The sequence below is a fragment of the Macaca mulatta genome, chromosome 19, assembly GCF_049350105.2.
Source record: "Macaca mulatta isolate MMU2019108-1 chromosome 19, T2T-MMU8v2.0, whole genome shotgun sequence".
Classification (NCBI taxonomy): domain Eukaryota; kingdom Metazoa; phylum Chordata; class Mammalia; order Primates; family Cercopithecidae; genus Macaca; species Macaca mulatta.
Genome location: NC_133424.1, coordinates 16,341,728 through 16,356,564, shown reverse-complemented (window position 1 = coordinate 16,356,564; position 14,837 = coordinate 16,341,728). Strand labels below are relative to the sequence as shown.

General features: G+C 44.4%; 1 protein-coding gene and 1 pseudogene across 2 annotated transcripts; one reads left to right on the top strand and one right to left on the bottom strand.

Annotated features, from left to right (window-relative positions):
• The first annotated feature begins 520 nt into the window (after window positions 1–520).
• LOC144336821 (cytochrome P450 4F11-like) lies at window positions 521–6,881 on the top strand (annotated as a pseudogene). The gene is made up of 5 exons (XR_013409171.1): window positions 521–772; window positions 2,949–3,093; window positions 4,225–4,242; window positions 5,129–5,164; window positions 5,259–6,881. The product of XR_013409171.1 is annotated as a cytochrome P450 4F11-like (transcript).
• A 319-nt stretch (window positions 6,882–7,200) lies between these two features.
• Window positions 7,201–12,807, bottom strand: LOC718423 (olfactory receptor 10H3). Its single transcript, XM_028839338.2, has 2 exons — window positions 12,689–12,807; window positions 7,201–8,374 (listed from the first exon to the last, which is right to left on the bottom strand). Exons 1-2 carry the CDS (start codon window positions 12,798–12,800, stop codon window positions 7,413–7,415), a joined length of 1,074 nt encoding a protein of 357 aa, XP_028695171.2. The 5' UTR covers window positions 12,801–12,807; the 3' UTR covers window positions 7,201–7,412.
• Between the last annotated feature and the right edge of the window lie 2,030 nt (window positions 12,808–14,837).

Here is a 14,837-nt window from a genome sequence, read left to right as displayed (position 1 = left end):
AGATTTTGGCTGGCTACCCAGGCAAGGCAGATGCACCCAGGCTGTGGAGATTGACCGGCCCAGCGCAGCCCAGCCTCCCATGACCTTCCCTAAATCAGGGGCCAGAGGCAAAGAGCTCCCAGCAGAAGAGAAGAGGAGGCTGTGTGGCACAAATTGTTCCCGACAGAAGGTGCCAGGCTGGGGGTGGTGGGACTGGAGGGTCCTGGCCTGGGATGGGGAGGGACACTGCCCAAGGCTGGGGTGGCTCCAGGCTCCTGGCCTGGGAGACTGGTGGTTTCTTGGTAACCAGCCCCTGGCAACCTCCCAGTGATTCAGGCTGGACCTTTCTGGACTCTGAACAGTCTCTCTCTCTTCTCCTTTCTGGGTGGTTACCAGGCAACTAGAGGCCACTTGGCCATTGGATTTGGCTGGGGCTCTCTGGAATTTAGCTCTCAGTCCTTGTTTATTCATCCCAGAGTCCTCCCTTTACTGCCTTCACCCCAACCCTTCCCTGCTCCTTTCCACTGTCCCTGGAGCTCCCTGAGCCTTTCCCTTGGCCTCAGGATCTCACCCTCCATCCTGTCTGCCCTGCAGAATGCCGCAGCTGAGCCCGTCCTGGCTGGGCCTTGGCCTGGTGGCAGCATCGCCATGGCTGCTCCTGCTGCTGGCTGGGGCCTCCTGGCTCCTGGACCGCTTCCTGGCCTGGACCTGTGCCTTCTGGGACAGCTGCCACTGCCTCAAGTATTTCCCCCAACCCCCAAAACAGAAATGGGTTTGAGGTCACCAGGACCTGGTGAGTGTGGCAGCAGGATGACCTTGGGTATCAGGGTGAATGGACTTCCCAAAGGGCAGGAATGGGGCTCAAGGAGCTGGGTTTAGAGGGTGGCTAAGGTGTGGGCCAGCAGAGAAGAGAGGGAGGTGGCTCACTCACGCATTCCTCTCCTCACTCAGTCATTCTTCTCCTCACTCACTCATTCCTCTACCCACTCACTCATTCCTCTCCTCACTCACTCATTCCTGTCCTCACTCAGTCATTCTTCTCCTCACTCACTCATTCCTCTCCTCACTCACTCATTCCTGTCCTCACTCAGTCATTCTTCTCCTCACTCACTCATTCCTCTCCTCACTCACTCATTCCTGTCCTCACTCAGTCATTCTTCTCCTCACTCACTCATTCCTCTCCTCACTCACTCATTCCTCTCCTCACTCACTCATTCCTCTCCTCACTCACTCATTCCTCTACCCACTCACTCATTCCTCTCCTCACTCACTCATTCCTCTCCTCACTCACTCATTCCTCTCCTCACTCACTCATTCCTCTCCTCACTCACTCATTCCTCTCCTCACTCACTCATTCCTCTCCTCACTCACTCATTCCTCTGCTGTCCCTTCCCAATCCTTTCTCACTTCCCTGTCCTGTCACCCCAGCCTGTCTGGATCCTCTTCCTGCCTGTCTTTCTTACAATAGTGCACCTCCAAGAGGCTCCTGCAGGGCTGTGGGGGTGCACAGAGCAGGGTTCTCCTGGCATTCCCACCTTCTCCACTGCTGGACTTGAGGCCTCCTGAGTCCACTACACAGGGGCTGCTCCCTGCCTGGCCCATTTGCTTGTATCTGCCTATCTCTGGGCTGCTGCTTTCCCACAGGAATTAGCTCTGACTCCCTTCCCCTATGGAGGGATATAGCTGGGCCAGAAGAGAAGTGTGGGCAGTCTCCCACACCCTCCCCTTCCAGGGGTGACGTGCTCTTTCCCACTAAGATGTCCCAATGAGCCCTCTAGCCCAACCTGGATATAATTTGGCCACTCCCTTCCCCTTTCAGAATCCGTCCTTGACACCCCCAGACCTTGCCCTCCAACTTGGAACTGCCCTCCCCTTTGGGGGACGTGGCCTCTGTCTGCTCACTTACAAATGGCAGGATTGATGGGCGTGTCCACAGGTGAACAGGAAGCACTAGCATAGAGCCTGGCATAAGGGAGGCTCTCCCATGTGGGAGCTGCCATCCTGATGGACCTTAGAGACACCTCTGCTCCCCTGGGGGTTGCTGAGAACGGAGGGCCCTCAACATGCAGACTCTTAGTCTGTGGGATGAACCAGTGCCCATGTGGGCCAGCCAGGACACAAAAGGATGTGGGAACCAGCCCTAGGGATATGTCCTGAGGCCACACTGCTGCCCCAAACCTCCTCCCATGGGGACCTTCCCGTATAGCAATCCCCAGACTGAAATCATTTCCAGGATGAGAAAACACATCCTCTTGAGCAGACAGCTTGTCTTCTCCCTCTGCTTTGGTGTTTACCCTCGGATCCTGGGACAGCCCCAAGAGAGAAGGAGCAGAGGTCAGCAGAAATCCCCTGCAGCTGTTCAGAATCCAGACACGCTGCTCACTGCAGACGCTGCACCACATCCGGTGGCTGCAGGGGGACTTGTTGTGGCTCCTTCCGGGGAGGTGCATTACTCAGGGTCCTCCTTAGAAACAGATAGGGTCTGTTTCTTCTTACCTCCAATGCATGTATGTATGGAGACAGAAAGAGACAGAGAGATAAGAATTTATTATGGGAATTGGATAATGTGATGATGGAGGCCAAGAAGTCCCATGATATACCATCTGCAAGCCAGAAGCCAGGGACGCTGGTGGTATAAATTCAGCCTGAGTCCAAAACAGCCTGAGAACCTGGAGTTCCAAGGGCAGGAGAAGATGGATGTCCCAGCTGCAGAAGAGAGAGCAAATTCCTCCTTTCCTCTGCTTTTTTGTCCTGTTCATGCCCTCAATGGATTGGATGACATCCACCCACATTGGGAAGGGTAAATCTTCCTTCTGCAGTTTACCTTCAAATGCTAATCTCTCCTGAAACACCCACATAGACGCACACAGAAATAATGCTAGACTGGATATCTGGGCATCCCTTAGCCCAGTCAAGTGGACACCTAGAATTAACCATCACAGGGGTGACAGCCCCTGACTTGCTTTCAGATCACTGCTATGGAGGAGGGCTTGAAGAACTTGACCCAGATGTTGGCCACCTATTCCCAGGACTTTAGGATATGGATGGATTCCATCTTCCCCTTCATCGTTTTATGCCACCCTAACATCATCCGGTCTATCACCAATGCCTCCGGTATCCATGCAGAGCTTGCGGGGGTTGGTGCTGGGGGCTTCCATCCAAGGGCTTCCAGTTTCTTCTCCCCTAAGCTTCTGTGAAGCCCCTGCAATTCCCAGTCCCCCCACCCTCCGCCCTCTCTTCTCCCTCCATTGAAAGAGGAAGAGGTATCTTCTGCTTTCCTTCACATATTCGCCAACTTCCATCTCAATGTCTTCTCCCTCCATTGCCATCTGACCCCCTGTCCTGGTGTTCTGGGAACCACTGGAGTCCCAAGAAGTCTCAATCCAGAGCCCTGTCCTGAAGGAACCTCCACACTTGAGGAGACGGATCTTGACAGAGACAACCCCAAATTCATGGGGTCAGGAATGGGCAAGAGAGAGAAGGGTGTGACAACCCAGAGGAGAACTAGGGGTCTGCTGGGGCAGGCTGGAAGGCTTCCTGGAGGAGGAGTTGTTGGAGCTGGATCTGGACCTATGGATAGGGATTTTTTTAAGTGTGGGGTAGGATGATGCAATGAGCATCATTAGTATTTGGAGGCCCAGCCAGTCCTGGCACTAACCTTGTCCATCCCTCAACCCAGAGCAGTAGGAGGACTTGTGGCTGGTGGAGAATCTGGGCTGCTATTCATGCGACGTCCACCTGTGATGGGTCAGTCAGTTCCTTCTACCTCATCCTGTCACTCGTCCACCCTGTGTTCACTGCTTTCCTCCTGTAGGCCTCAAGAATCTCCAGTAGGAGATCCCACACCAGTCTGTTGATCTTCCTTTATTCTCTGCTCTTCCTGTCCTTGGACAGACCAGGCTGAGCAAGGGAAGGGGCAGTGTCCCACAGAAACTGTGGCTCTGACCCCAAAATGCTTAGTGACTCTGTGCAGGTCACTGGCTCTCCCTGGCTGCTGAGGTCTCTCTCACTTGTGAGTGATGGAAGCTCAACTTTGTACACTATAAGTAAATAAAGGGAATCAAAGGAGTGTAAAGTCCAGAGAAAGTGGTCTTCAGGCATGGCTGGATCCAGGTGTCAATGAACAGCATCAGGATTTTGTCTCCTCTTAATTTCACCGTTTCTCTGCATTGCTTTTTCTTTTAAGGCAGCCCTTGCCTTATGGTGTCAACCATGGGTCTTGAAAGTTCAGTTCTTGTCAGAAAGCTCACCTTTCCCCAAGAGGTCCCATAAATAGCCTATGATTTCTATGTTATACCTGGTTATATCTTGTATGCTTTACCTGGGATCATATGGAGAAGTCATCATGTGTGTGACTCAGCTGTGGCCAAGGACACTTGGGTAATGTGCCAGACTTTCTGGTTCTTCTCTGACATGTGGTTTGAAATTGTCTTTTCTCCTCCTTGTCATCTCTTGGCCATGTTTGTGGCTTGTCCAGGGTCTGGGACCCAGGGTCCCTTTGAGAATTGTCAGAGTTATTATTTTAGTGTTCCTGAGTCAGGTCTCAGAATCCATTGCAATCATGCTTGAAGAAAAGTCTTGGTTACACCTGGGACATGTCCGGGACATTTAATAAATCATATTTAAATCCTATCTGGGGCCTGTTGGGTACACAGTGGTCATGCCAGACTATCTTAGGTCCATGTCAGATGATGTGTCATTTAGGGCTCATCATGTATGTTGTGGCCATGTCAAGCATGTTAACATATGTTGGAGACATGCTCTAGGTCCCAGGTCCATTTCAGGAGATGACAGAGAGTGCTGGGGCAGACAGGGTGTCCTAGGCTCCTTTAAAGGTATTTCGTAGAGTGTGGAGCTGTGCTTGTGTGTTGCAGAACATGTTAGGCCGTGCAGGAGACATGTCAAAGGGTGCTGGGGTGGGCTGTGCCCTGTTAGGTTGTGTCATAGCTTTACTGTGCTGTTGCAGCCTGGGCTGGTCCTTCTTCCTCTATCCTCCTTTGTCCTTTGCCCTTGGCCCCCTTCCTGCTACGCTGGGCATGGAGTGGGGAAAGTGCAGGTAGGGAGCCTTGCCCTACACCTGAAGTTCCTCTCTTGCCCTCTACATGGCCCCTGATGGTCCTCATTCATGCCAGCTGCCATTGCACCCAAGATGATCTCTCCATCAGGTTTCTGAAGCCCTGGCTGGGTGAGTACCTGCAGGTGAAAGGGGTTGGGGGTGACCTTGGGCAGGGGTGGGGGAAGGTGCTGCTCTTGCCCACCCTCCTTGGCTGCCCTACTAGGAGAAGGGATACTGCTGAGTGGCGGTGACAAGTGGAGCCGCCACCGTCGGATGCTGACGCCCGCCTTTCATTTCAACATCCTGAAGCCCTATATAAAGATCTTCAACAAGAGTGCGACCATCATGCACGTGAGTCCCTTGAACTCTGGGTCCCAGCTGGAGTCTTGGGGTGGAGGAAGCATGGACAGATCTGGCCTGGAATTTTGGCTCCTCTGGATGACATTGGGCCATTGCTCTTCCTCTCTGAGCCTTGGTTTCCTCATCTGTAAAATGGAGAGGATAATCCCTGCTTGAAAGGTGGTAAGATAATGCAAAATAATCATGTCCCTAGCACATAGTAGGCCCTCAGAAGGTGTTAGATTCCATGTTTATTTCACAGAAGCCATGTAAATGCAAGACAGTAAAGACGAAGATTGCATAGTAGCCATTACTGATTACAAACTGCATCAATACCCATTGGTTTAGATCAATAGAGGTTTATGATTGCTAATGAGTCTGTGAGACATTTGGCTGGTTCTTCTGGATGTGGAAGGAATCACTCTTGGTACATGAGCAGCTGGGGATCAGCTAGGCAGCTTTGCTAATCCTGGCTCAGTTCATTCACATGTTTGGGGCTTCAGTACCTTCAGGCTGATCTGGGATGGCCTCAGCTGTGACACCTGGACTTTCCCCCATGTGATTCTCTGCCTCCAGAAGGCACCCTTTTGTTCACATGGCAGAGACTGGCTTCCGAGAAACTGAGAGGAGGCTGCAATGTTTCTGGACATTGTCTCTACAATGCTTCAAAGTTCAACCAGGCTTGGGGCTATTACAGTTATTACATCATCATTTTCACCACACTGTATTGGCCAAAGAAAGTCAAATGTCCAGCACAGACTCAAAGGGTGTAAAATAGAATCTATCTATTAATGAAAGCTGCTGAAAAATTACTGTGCAAAGGGTGTAAATACAAGGAGAAGTGAAGAATTTGGGGTCAGGATTTTGTGATGTGCCTAGGGTGTTTCTCTTACTTGCAAGCTGATAAGTTAACTGACTGTTAGTTACTGTTTCATGCATTCTGATAGAAGACGTAGGACCCCTGGGTCAGAGACAAAGGGTAGTTGATTACTCAGGCACAGCAAGCAGCATGTAAGACTTGTTGGTTTGTATCCTTTTTCGGAGTCAACCTAAATTCCATGGGGTGACACAGTGGGCCTTGCTAGTTGCCTTTCTCCTGTCTCTGTATCTCTCTCTCTTTCTCTCTCCCCTTGCTCTCTCTCCACTTTTGCATTCTGATATCCTTCACTCTATTCAACATAATAGCCACACACACACACTTAGGGTATATGTCTCCCAAAGACAGTGAGGAACTTTAAATAAGAAACCAATTTCGGCGGCCTGGCGTGGTGGCTCACGCCTATAATCCCAGCACTCTGGGAGACCAAGGCGGGCAGATCAAGAGGTCAAGAGATCGAGACCATCCTGGCCGACATGGTGAAACCCCGCCTCTACTCGCCGGGCTGAGGCAGAAGAATCACTTGAACCAGGGATGGGGAGGTTGCAGTGAGCTGAGATTGCACCATTGCACTTCAGCCTGGTGACAGAGCAAGACTCCTTCTCAAAAAAAAAAAAAAAAAAGAAAAGAAAGAAAGAAAGAAAAGAAAAAGAAAAAGAAAAAAAAAGGAAAAGAAACCAGACAAGTAGTTTATTTTCCTTTGTACATTTCTTCTAATTAAAAGGATAATATTTGTAAAACACTAGACACAGTATCAGATACATAGAAAAACTTCAATACTTGGTGGAATTTATGACTATGATGATATTCTTGCTTCTTCTTACACTAGGGGTAAAGAAAATACTTTTTGCCTGTGCATTCAAGAAGAACCATGTTCATAAGTACCCAGACACACCCACGTGATGATCTCCACCTGTCCATAGATAGAAAACAGATTTCTAGGCACAGATCATGGGATAAAGTTTATTACAATGGCTCATAAACAAGAGATTATGATCACAGGAGCCTAAGCAAAAAGGGAGGGGGGAAACAATAGCTAGTATGTATCAAACACATATTTTCAGGTATTTTCACATACCTGAACCCTTACAACAGTCCTACGGAGATACACGTTATTATCCCCAGCCCTTCTATTATATTTTATCACCACCAAACTGGCCATTAGGAGCTTAGAGGGCAGAACTTTCTGAAAAACTTTTTTTTTATGGCATTCTTCAGCTCCTTGTTCCTTAAGCTGAAAATGATTGGGCTAAGGAAGGGGGTGAAGACAGTATAGGTGGTGGCCATCAAGGTGTCACTGTACATAGAATGGAGGCCCTTGGGCTTGAGGTAGATAAGGGAGGCAAAACTATAGTGCGTGACCACCACAGTGAGGTGGGATACACATGTGGAGAAAGTCTTGTGCCGGCCCTCAGCAGAGGGAATCCTCAAGATGGCAGCCACAATGAAGACATAGGAGAGGATGATGAGGAATAAACAGCCTATCAGGGCTGTGACACACACCAGCATCACACCCATGATGACAGATGATGTCTTGTTCCCACAAGCCAACTTCAAGAGGGAAAGTACATGACAGACAAAATGATGGATCACGTTAGACCCACAGAAAGTGAGGTGAAAAACTATCATTGTCACCATCATCCCCATGACTGAGCCACCAGCCCAGGTCCAGGCCACAAGACGGGCACAGTCATGGGGGCTCATTAGCACATTGTAACGCAGTGGGTGGCAGATGGCCACGTAACGATCATAACCCATGACCATGAGAAGGAAGGAGTGAGTGAAGCCAAACATGAAGGAGAAGAACATCTGACTGACACAAGACACAAAGGTGATGGAACGATGGGTGGAGAGCAGATCAGCCAGCATGCGAGGGGTGATGGCAACAGTGAACAGAATCTCAGAGATGGAGAGGGCACACAAGAAGAGGTACATGGGTGTGTGGAGTCTGTGTTCAATCCAGATTGTGGCCATGATGAGAAGGTTGCCCAGCAATGTGAACAGGAACATCAGGAGGTACAGCAGGAACAAGACGGGCAGGAGCTGCTGGGGGAAGGCTGAGAAGCCAAAGAGGATAAATTCAGACATGGTGCTGTAGTTCTGACCAGGCATGGATACTGCATCTGGTGAGATTAGAAATAAAATTAAATGACAGTGGTTAAAACACAGACTCTAGAACAGACTAAATGGCAACTCAACAGCTCTATGTTATTCAACAACTGGCAGAATTTTCTGGGTCTCACATTCCTCATCTGTAAAATGGAGTAAATAATAGTAGTTCTTAACATTCAGCAATGTGACAAAGATCAAATGAGATCAGTATACTAGATGATCAAGTCAGATTTTGGCTACTAACTGGGTTTCTAGTAACACTGACTAACATAAAGAAAAGGTTCAATACTTGGAGCCATTAGAGACAGGCATAGATGATCAGGGTCAGAGTCTCTTGATAATGTGCCAGTTCTAGAAAACATATATTTTGATCTTGAGGTTTAAATTTTTTTTCCCTGAGTGTCTTTATCTTTTAATTGCTTATTTAACCCATTTACATTTATTTTAATGCTGTTTTATTGGTACTCATTTATGCCATCTTATTTCTAATGTTACTTTTACTATTCTAAAAAATTGAACAGAAAATTTGAAAAGAAAAGGCTGGATACGTGTCAGACAAATATGTTCCAGATGAAAGCTGAGGTTGCAGTCTTAATAATAATAAAAGGTTAAATGTAAGGAAACAGTGATCACAATATCTCTAATACCATATGCCACTCCAGGAAACCAGAGTTCCTTGAGACATGGCTGATCTTGGTCTGGACATGGAAGAAAGCTTTGGATATCTTGTACCAGTGTGAAATGAAACTTTCACTAAGTAATGGGATAATATTAAAAGCCTGCGGGTACTAGATTGAAAAGATGCCCACTAGCCAAAAAGAATAATCATTGTACAGAAGATGGAGGAATAAGCTAAGTGACACTGTGAGGAAGCTTTCAGAAAAATTCAGAAGGTGGATAATTCCACAGAACAATTGGTCTGGTCTCATTGGATAAAGGCTCATTCAAAGGATAGGAGAGATTCCAGGACATAACCACTGAATGCAACATAGGGGACTAGTTGAATCTTGATCTACGTAACCAGCTGTAAGTATTTTTAAGGCAATAGAGAACATTTTGATTATAGTATGAATGAATGATTAGCTATGAGTAATAGTAAAGCATTTTTATTGATCAAGTTATGAATTTTTTTAGAGATAAGGTCTCACTATGTCCACCAGGTTAGAGTGCTGTAGTAGGATCATGACTCACTGCATCCTGGAACTCCTGGGCTCAAGTGATCCTTCTCCTCAACCCCCTAAATAGCTGGGACTACAGGTGTGTGCCACCTAATCTGTTTAATTTAATGTTTTTTTTTTTGTTTGTTTTGTTTTTGTTTTTTCATAGAGACAGGGCTTTGTTTTGTTGCCCAAACTGGTCTCTAACTCCTGGACTCAAGCGATCTTCCTGTCTCAGCCTCCCAAAGTGCTGGGATTATACACGTAAGCCACCATGCTCAGTTAATTATGTTTTTAAGTTTTATCTGGTTATTTTGACTATGAAGAAAAATGTTTACTTTTTCAATGTATACTAAGATTTTTAAATCACACACACACACATGCACACACACTAAGGGACAGAGAATAATATTTATACCCATTAAAAGAACATAGCAACTAGCATAAATACTATATATAACTATATATCCTGGAATATTAATAAATAATCAACAAAACTTCAGTGAGATAGATAGCAATAGCCAAATCAACATCAGATTGATTTTTTTTTTTTTTGAGACGGAGTCTTGCTCTGTCATCCAGGCTGGGGTGCAATGGTGCGATCTCGGCTCACTGCAACCTCCCCCTCCCAGGTTCAACTGATTCTCCTGCCTCAGTCTCCCTAGTAGCTGGGATTACAGGCGCATGCCACCACACCCAGCTAATTTTTGTAGTAGAGGTGGGGTTTCACCACGTTGGCCAGGCTGGTCTCAAACTCCTGACCTCAGGTGATCTGCCCTCCTTGGCCTCCCAAAGTGCTGAGATTACAGGTGTGAGCCACCACAATCTATATACAGGCAGATAGATTATTATAGTTAGAAATTGTAGCAGAGTTAGGAAATGCAATTTATTGATTATTAATTATAAGGCAATTAATAATATCCAGACATTATCTGTGGGAAAAGAAAGAGCGATCAGACTGTAACTGTGTCTATATAGAAAGAAGTAGACATAAGAGACTCCATTTTGTTCTGTATTTGAGATGCTATTAACCTGTGACCCTACCCCCAACCCTGTCCTTGCAAGAGACACGTGCTGTGGTGACTCAAGGTTTAAGGGATTTGGGGCTGTGCAGGGTGTGCTTTGTTAAACAAGTGCCTGAAGGCAGTATGCTGGTTAAAAGTCATCACCATTCTCTTAATCTCAAGTACCCAGGGACATATACACTGTGAAAGGTCGCAGGGACCTCTGCCTGGGAAAGCTAGGTATTGTCCAAGGTTTCGCCCCATGTGATAGTCTGAAATATGGCCTCGTGGGAAGGGAAAGACCTGATCGTCCCCCAGCCTGACACCCGTGAAGGGTCTGTGCTGAGGAGGACTAGTATAAGAGGAAAGAAGGCCTCTTGGCAGTTGAGATAGAGAAAAGCATCTGCCTCCTGCCCGTCCCTGGGCAATGGAACATCTCAGTGTAAAACCCGATTGTATGTTCTATTTACTGAGAAAGGAGAAAACCGCCTTAGGGCTGAAGGTGGGACTTGCTAGCGGCAATGCTGCTCTTCATGCACTAAAAAGATTTATGGAGATGTTTGCACATGCATATCAAGGCACAGCACTTTTCCTTAAACTTACTCATGTCACAGAGATCTTTATTCATATGCCTTACTGCTGACCTTCTCCCTACGATGATCCTATTATCCTGCCACTTCCCCTTTTCCAAGATGGTAAAGATAATAATCAATAAATACTGAGGGAACTCAGAGACCGGTGCTGGCGCGGGTCCTCTGTATGCTGAGCGCCAGTCCCCTGGGCCCACTTTTTCTTTCTCTATACTTTGTCTCTGTGTCTCATTTCTTTTCTCAAGTCTCTCGTTCCACCTAATGAGAAGTGCCCACAGGTGTGGAGGGTCAGGCCACCCTTTCAATTATCTATTAGATATATTAGACTCTTCACCAAAAAGAAAATTAACATTTTTTCAACCACTAAGTGACTTTTACAAAAATTGACATTTAATTAGGATATAAACATTTATTTAATTCCAAAGTATAATAATGTGATATAGATTATAATGAATTAACATTAAAAATCAATAGGGGAGAAATAGCTTTACAAATCTCATGTATTTGGAAGATAACTGTATAATTAAATAATCTTCAGTTTCAACAGTAAATTATAAAATAGTGGAATATTTAGAATTAAATGATAATTTAAATATTGAATGACAATATTTTAACCTAAAATAGTACTTTGAAGGAAATACACAGTTCAAAATACCTTTATCAAGAAACTGCCTCAAGAAAAAAATCATGCTTAATAAAATCAAGATCAAGTTATTGGAAAAAATTAATAAGATAGAAATAAACAAGGAGAAGGTACCAATAACAGAACCCAAAATTACACATGGGAAATAATGACAGAGACAATGGTTATTTTTAAATTAATAAAAACAGTAAAAGAAATAATAAATTTACATTGTAGATGAAATGAACAAGTACTTAGAAAAATATAAAATTCCAAAACTGGTGTAAGAAAAAAGGGATCCTATATGCTCAAATAAGCTTTAGAGAAATTGAAATGGTAGTCAAAGATCATCTCTCTCTAAAATCTTTGCCCCAGTGGATTTTATTAAAGTGTGGTAAGTACTATTAAACTATTAAGAAAACAGTTGGTTAGTATCTTATACATGATCTCCAAAAAAACAGAAGAGTTAGGAAATCTGACCAGCACACCTCCTCAGGTTAATACAATCTTGGTCTAAAATCAGGTAAGAATCTTTACCGAAAAAAGAGACAATTATACGCCTACTTCACCTATCCAGGCAGATTTAAAATTCCAGAATAAAACATAACCTGGTCAAATCTAATGGTGTATTAAAAATAATTTACCATGATCAAGTGGTATTGGTTTATTCCATAAATGACAAGATTGGTTAACATCAGAAAACCTATCATACAGTTTATCACAGGAATCGATTTAAAAGGAAAAATCACGACTATTTCAATCAAGGCATAAATACATTCTCTAAAACTCTATTCCTATTATGATTTTTTAAAAAACACTTCACAACACAAAATCCAGGGAGGCTTTCTTAGCTAGATATAGAATATACAGCACAAAATCAGCAAATACAACTCTAAAGAAGAAAGCTTTCAATGCATCACTTTAGGATCCAGAAAAAGCCAAGGATACTCACTAACTCTGCTGTTCTTTAACATGGAGCTGAACGTCGTGAGTGATGGTATAAGGCAAGAAAAAGAAACCAGGCATCTAAGGTATCTAAGGACTGGAAGGGAAGACGTGATCATCTACCTAGAAAAGATAAAAGAATGATGACATCATCTGTTAGAACAATAACAGAGCCCAGTGATGCAGAAGGCAAGATCAGCTGGCAAAAATCACGGTGTTCCTCCTAGTACCACACCAGTAACAAGCATTTAAGAAGTAGAATTTGAATACAGAGAAAGAGAACATTCCCAATAGCAACACAAACAATTAATATAAAGAAACATCGCTCGGGATCCCTTTACACCTCAAAGTTACTAAGCACTCTAAAGGGCTTTTGTTTATGTGGTTTAGAACTATCCATTTTTACCATATTGGAAATGAAAATTGAAAATCATTAAAAATATTTAGTTATTAGTATATTTAAAAGAGCACTCCCAGGCATGACGGCTCATGCCTGTAATCCCAGCACTTTGGGAGGCTGAGGTGGGTGGATCACTTGAGGTCAGGAGTTTGAGACCAGCCTGGCCAACATGGTGAATCCACGTCTCTACAAAAAATACAAAAATTAGCTGGGTGTGGGAGCATGCGCCTGTAATCCCAGCCACTCGGGAGTCTGAGCCACGAGAATCACTTGAACCCTGGAGGAGGAGATTGCAGTGAGCGGAGATCACGCCACTGTACTCCAGCCTGGGCAACAGAGTGAGACTCCATCTCAAAAAAATTTTTTTAAAGAGCAGTAATAAATCTATTGCATACTAATATAAGAAACATTTTCAGGCAAATAACCACAGTAGGAAAAAAGCATTTCATGAGAAGAGTGGCCTTGTTTGACATTTTAGCAAATACATCATATGTCCTGGCTTGACAGGAAACAGTTTGATGCTTTAATCTGCCTCTTCATTCAGTCTGCGTCAATATGTTGAGGCATATTATGAAAATATATTCTCACATGTAAATTTGAAAAATAAGGACTTCAGGGACCACCCTGCAGAGGTCCTCTTATCACACTTTGAAAAAATCTGCTATAACATATCTAGGAATTAACCAAAAACATGCCATAACTCCAAAGAAAAAAATTTAAATACATACTAATAAAAATGTAGAAGATGATCTGAACACGTGGAGAGCAGTGTACAGTCTTGGCTGGGATGGCCTGACATGCTAATGATGTCAATTCAACCTCAAATTATAACCTCAATACTTAATCATACTCAATAATATAATATTGTATTATATTTACAATTCCAGTGAATCAACTCTAAATTTGATAAAACTATTTGAAAATTCCTTCAGAAAAATAAATGTCAAGCCAGGCACGGTGGCTCAAGCCTATAATCCCAGCACTTTGGGAGGCCAAGTTGGGCAGAACACTTGAGGTCAGGAATTCAAGACCAGCCTGAGCAACATGGCGAAACCCTGTCTCTACTAAATATAGGAAAATTAGCCGGGCGTGATGGCCCACTTGTAATCCCAGCCACTTGGGAGGCTGAGGCACGAGAATTGCTTGAACCCGGGAGGCGGAGGTTGCAGTGTGCTCCCTGGGCGACAGAGTGAGACTCTGTCTTAAATAAATAAATAAATAAATAAATAAATGTTAGTGCAAAGCCATACTAATATTATAAAAATGGAATCAAGAGAAGAGCTGTTCCCTCCCACATGCTGAGACACACAATAGAGTCATAGTCATTTTTAAAATTATGAAACGTGGAACAGACATAGATCTGAATAAGCTGACTGGAAATCTAAGAAAATAACCCTGCATTGTTCAAAACCTAATACAGTACATGATAAATGTGCTGGCACAAATCAAGAGGAAAAGGTAGATTGTTCACTCGTTGTGGTGAGAAAACTGCTCATTTTATGAAGCAAAGTAAATACGAATTTCTGCCTAACAGCACATACAAAGGAGGATCTAGATGCATTCAAGAAATAAATACCAAATATCAAAGTATAAATTTAATAGAAGAAAGTATAGGAGAATAACTTTGTGATCTAGGCTTGAGGAAAGACTTCCTAAACAACATTTCCAAGGCACAAACATTAAGATGATTTTTAAAACATGAAAAAAAAATCAACATTGAGGATTTCCACTTAACAAAGGATTTCTGGGATGAAGT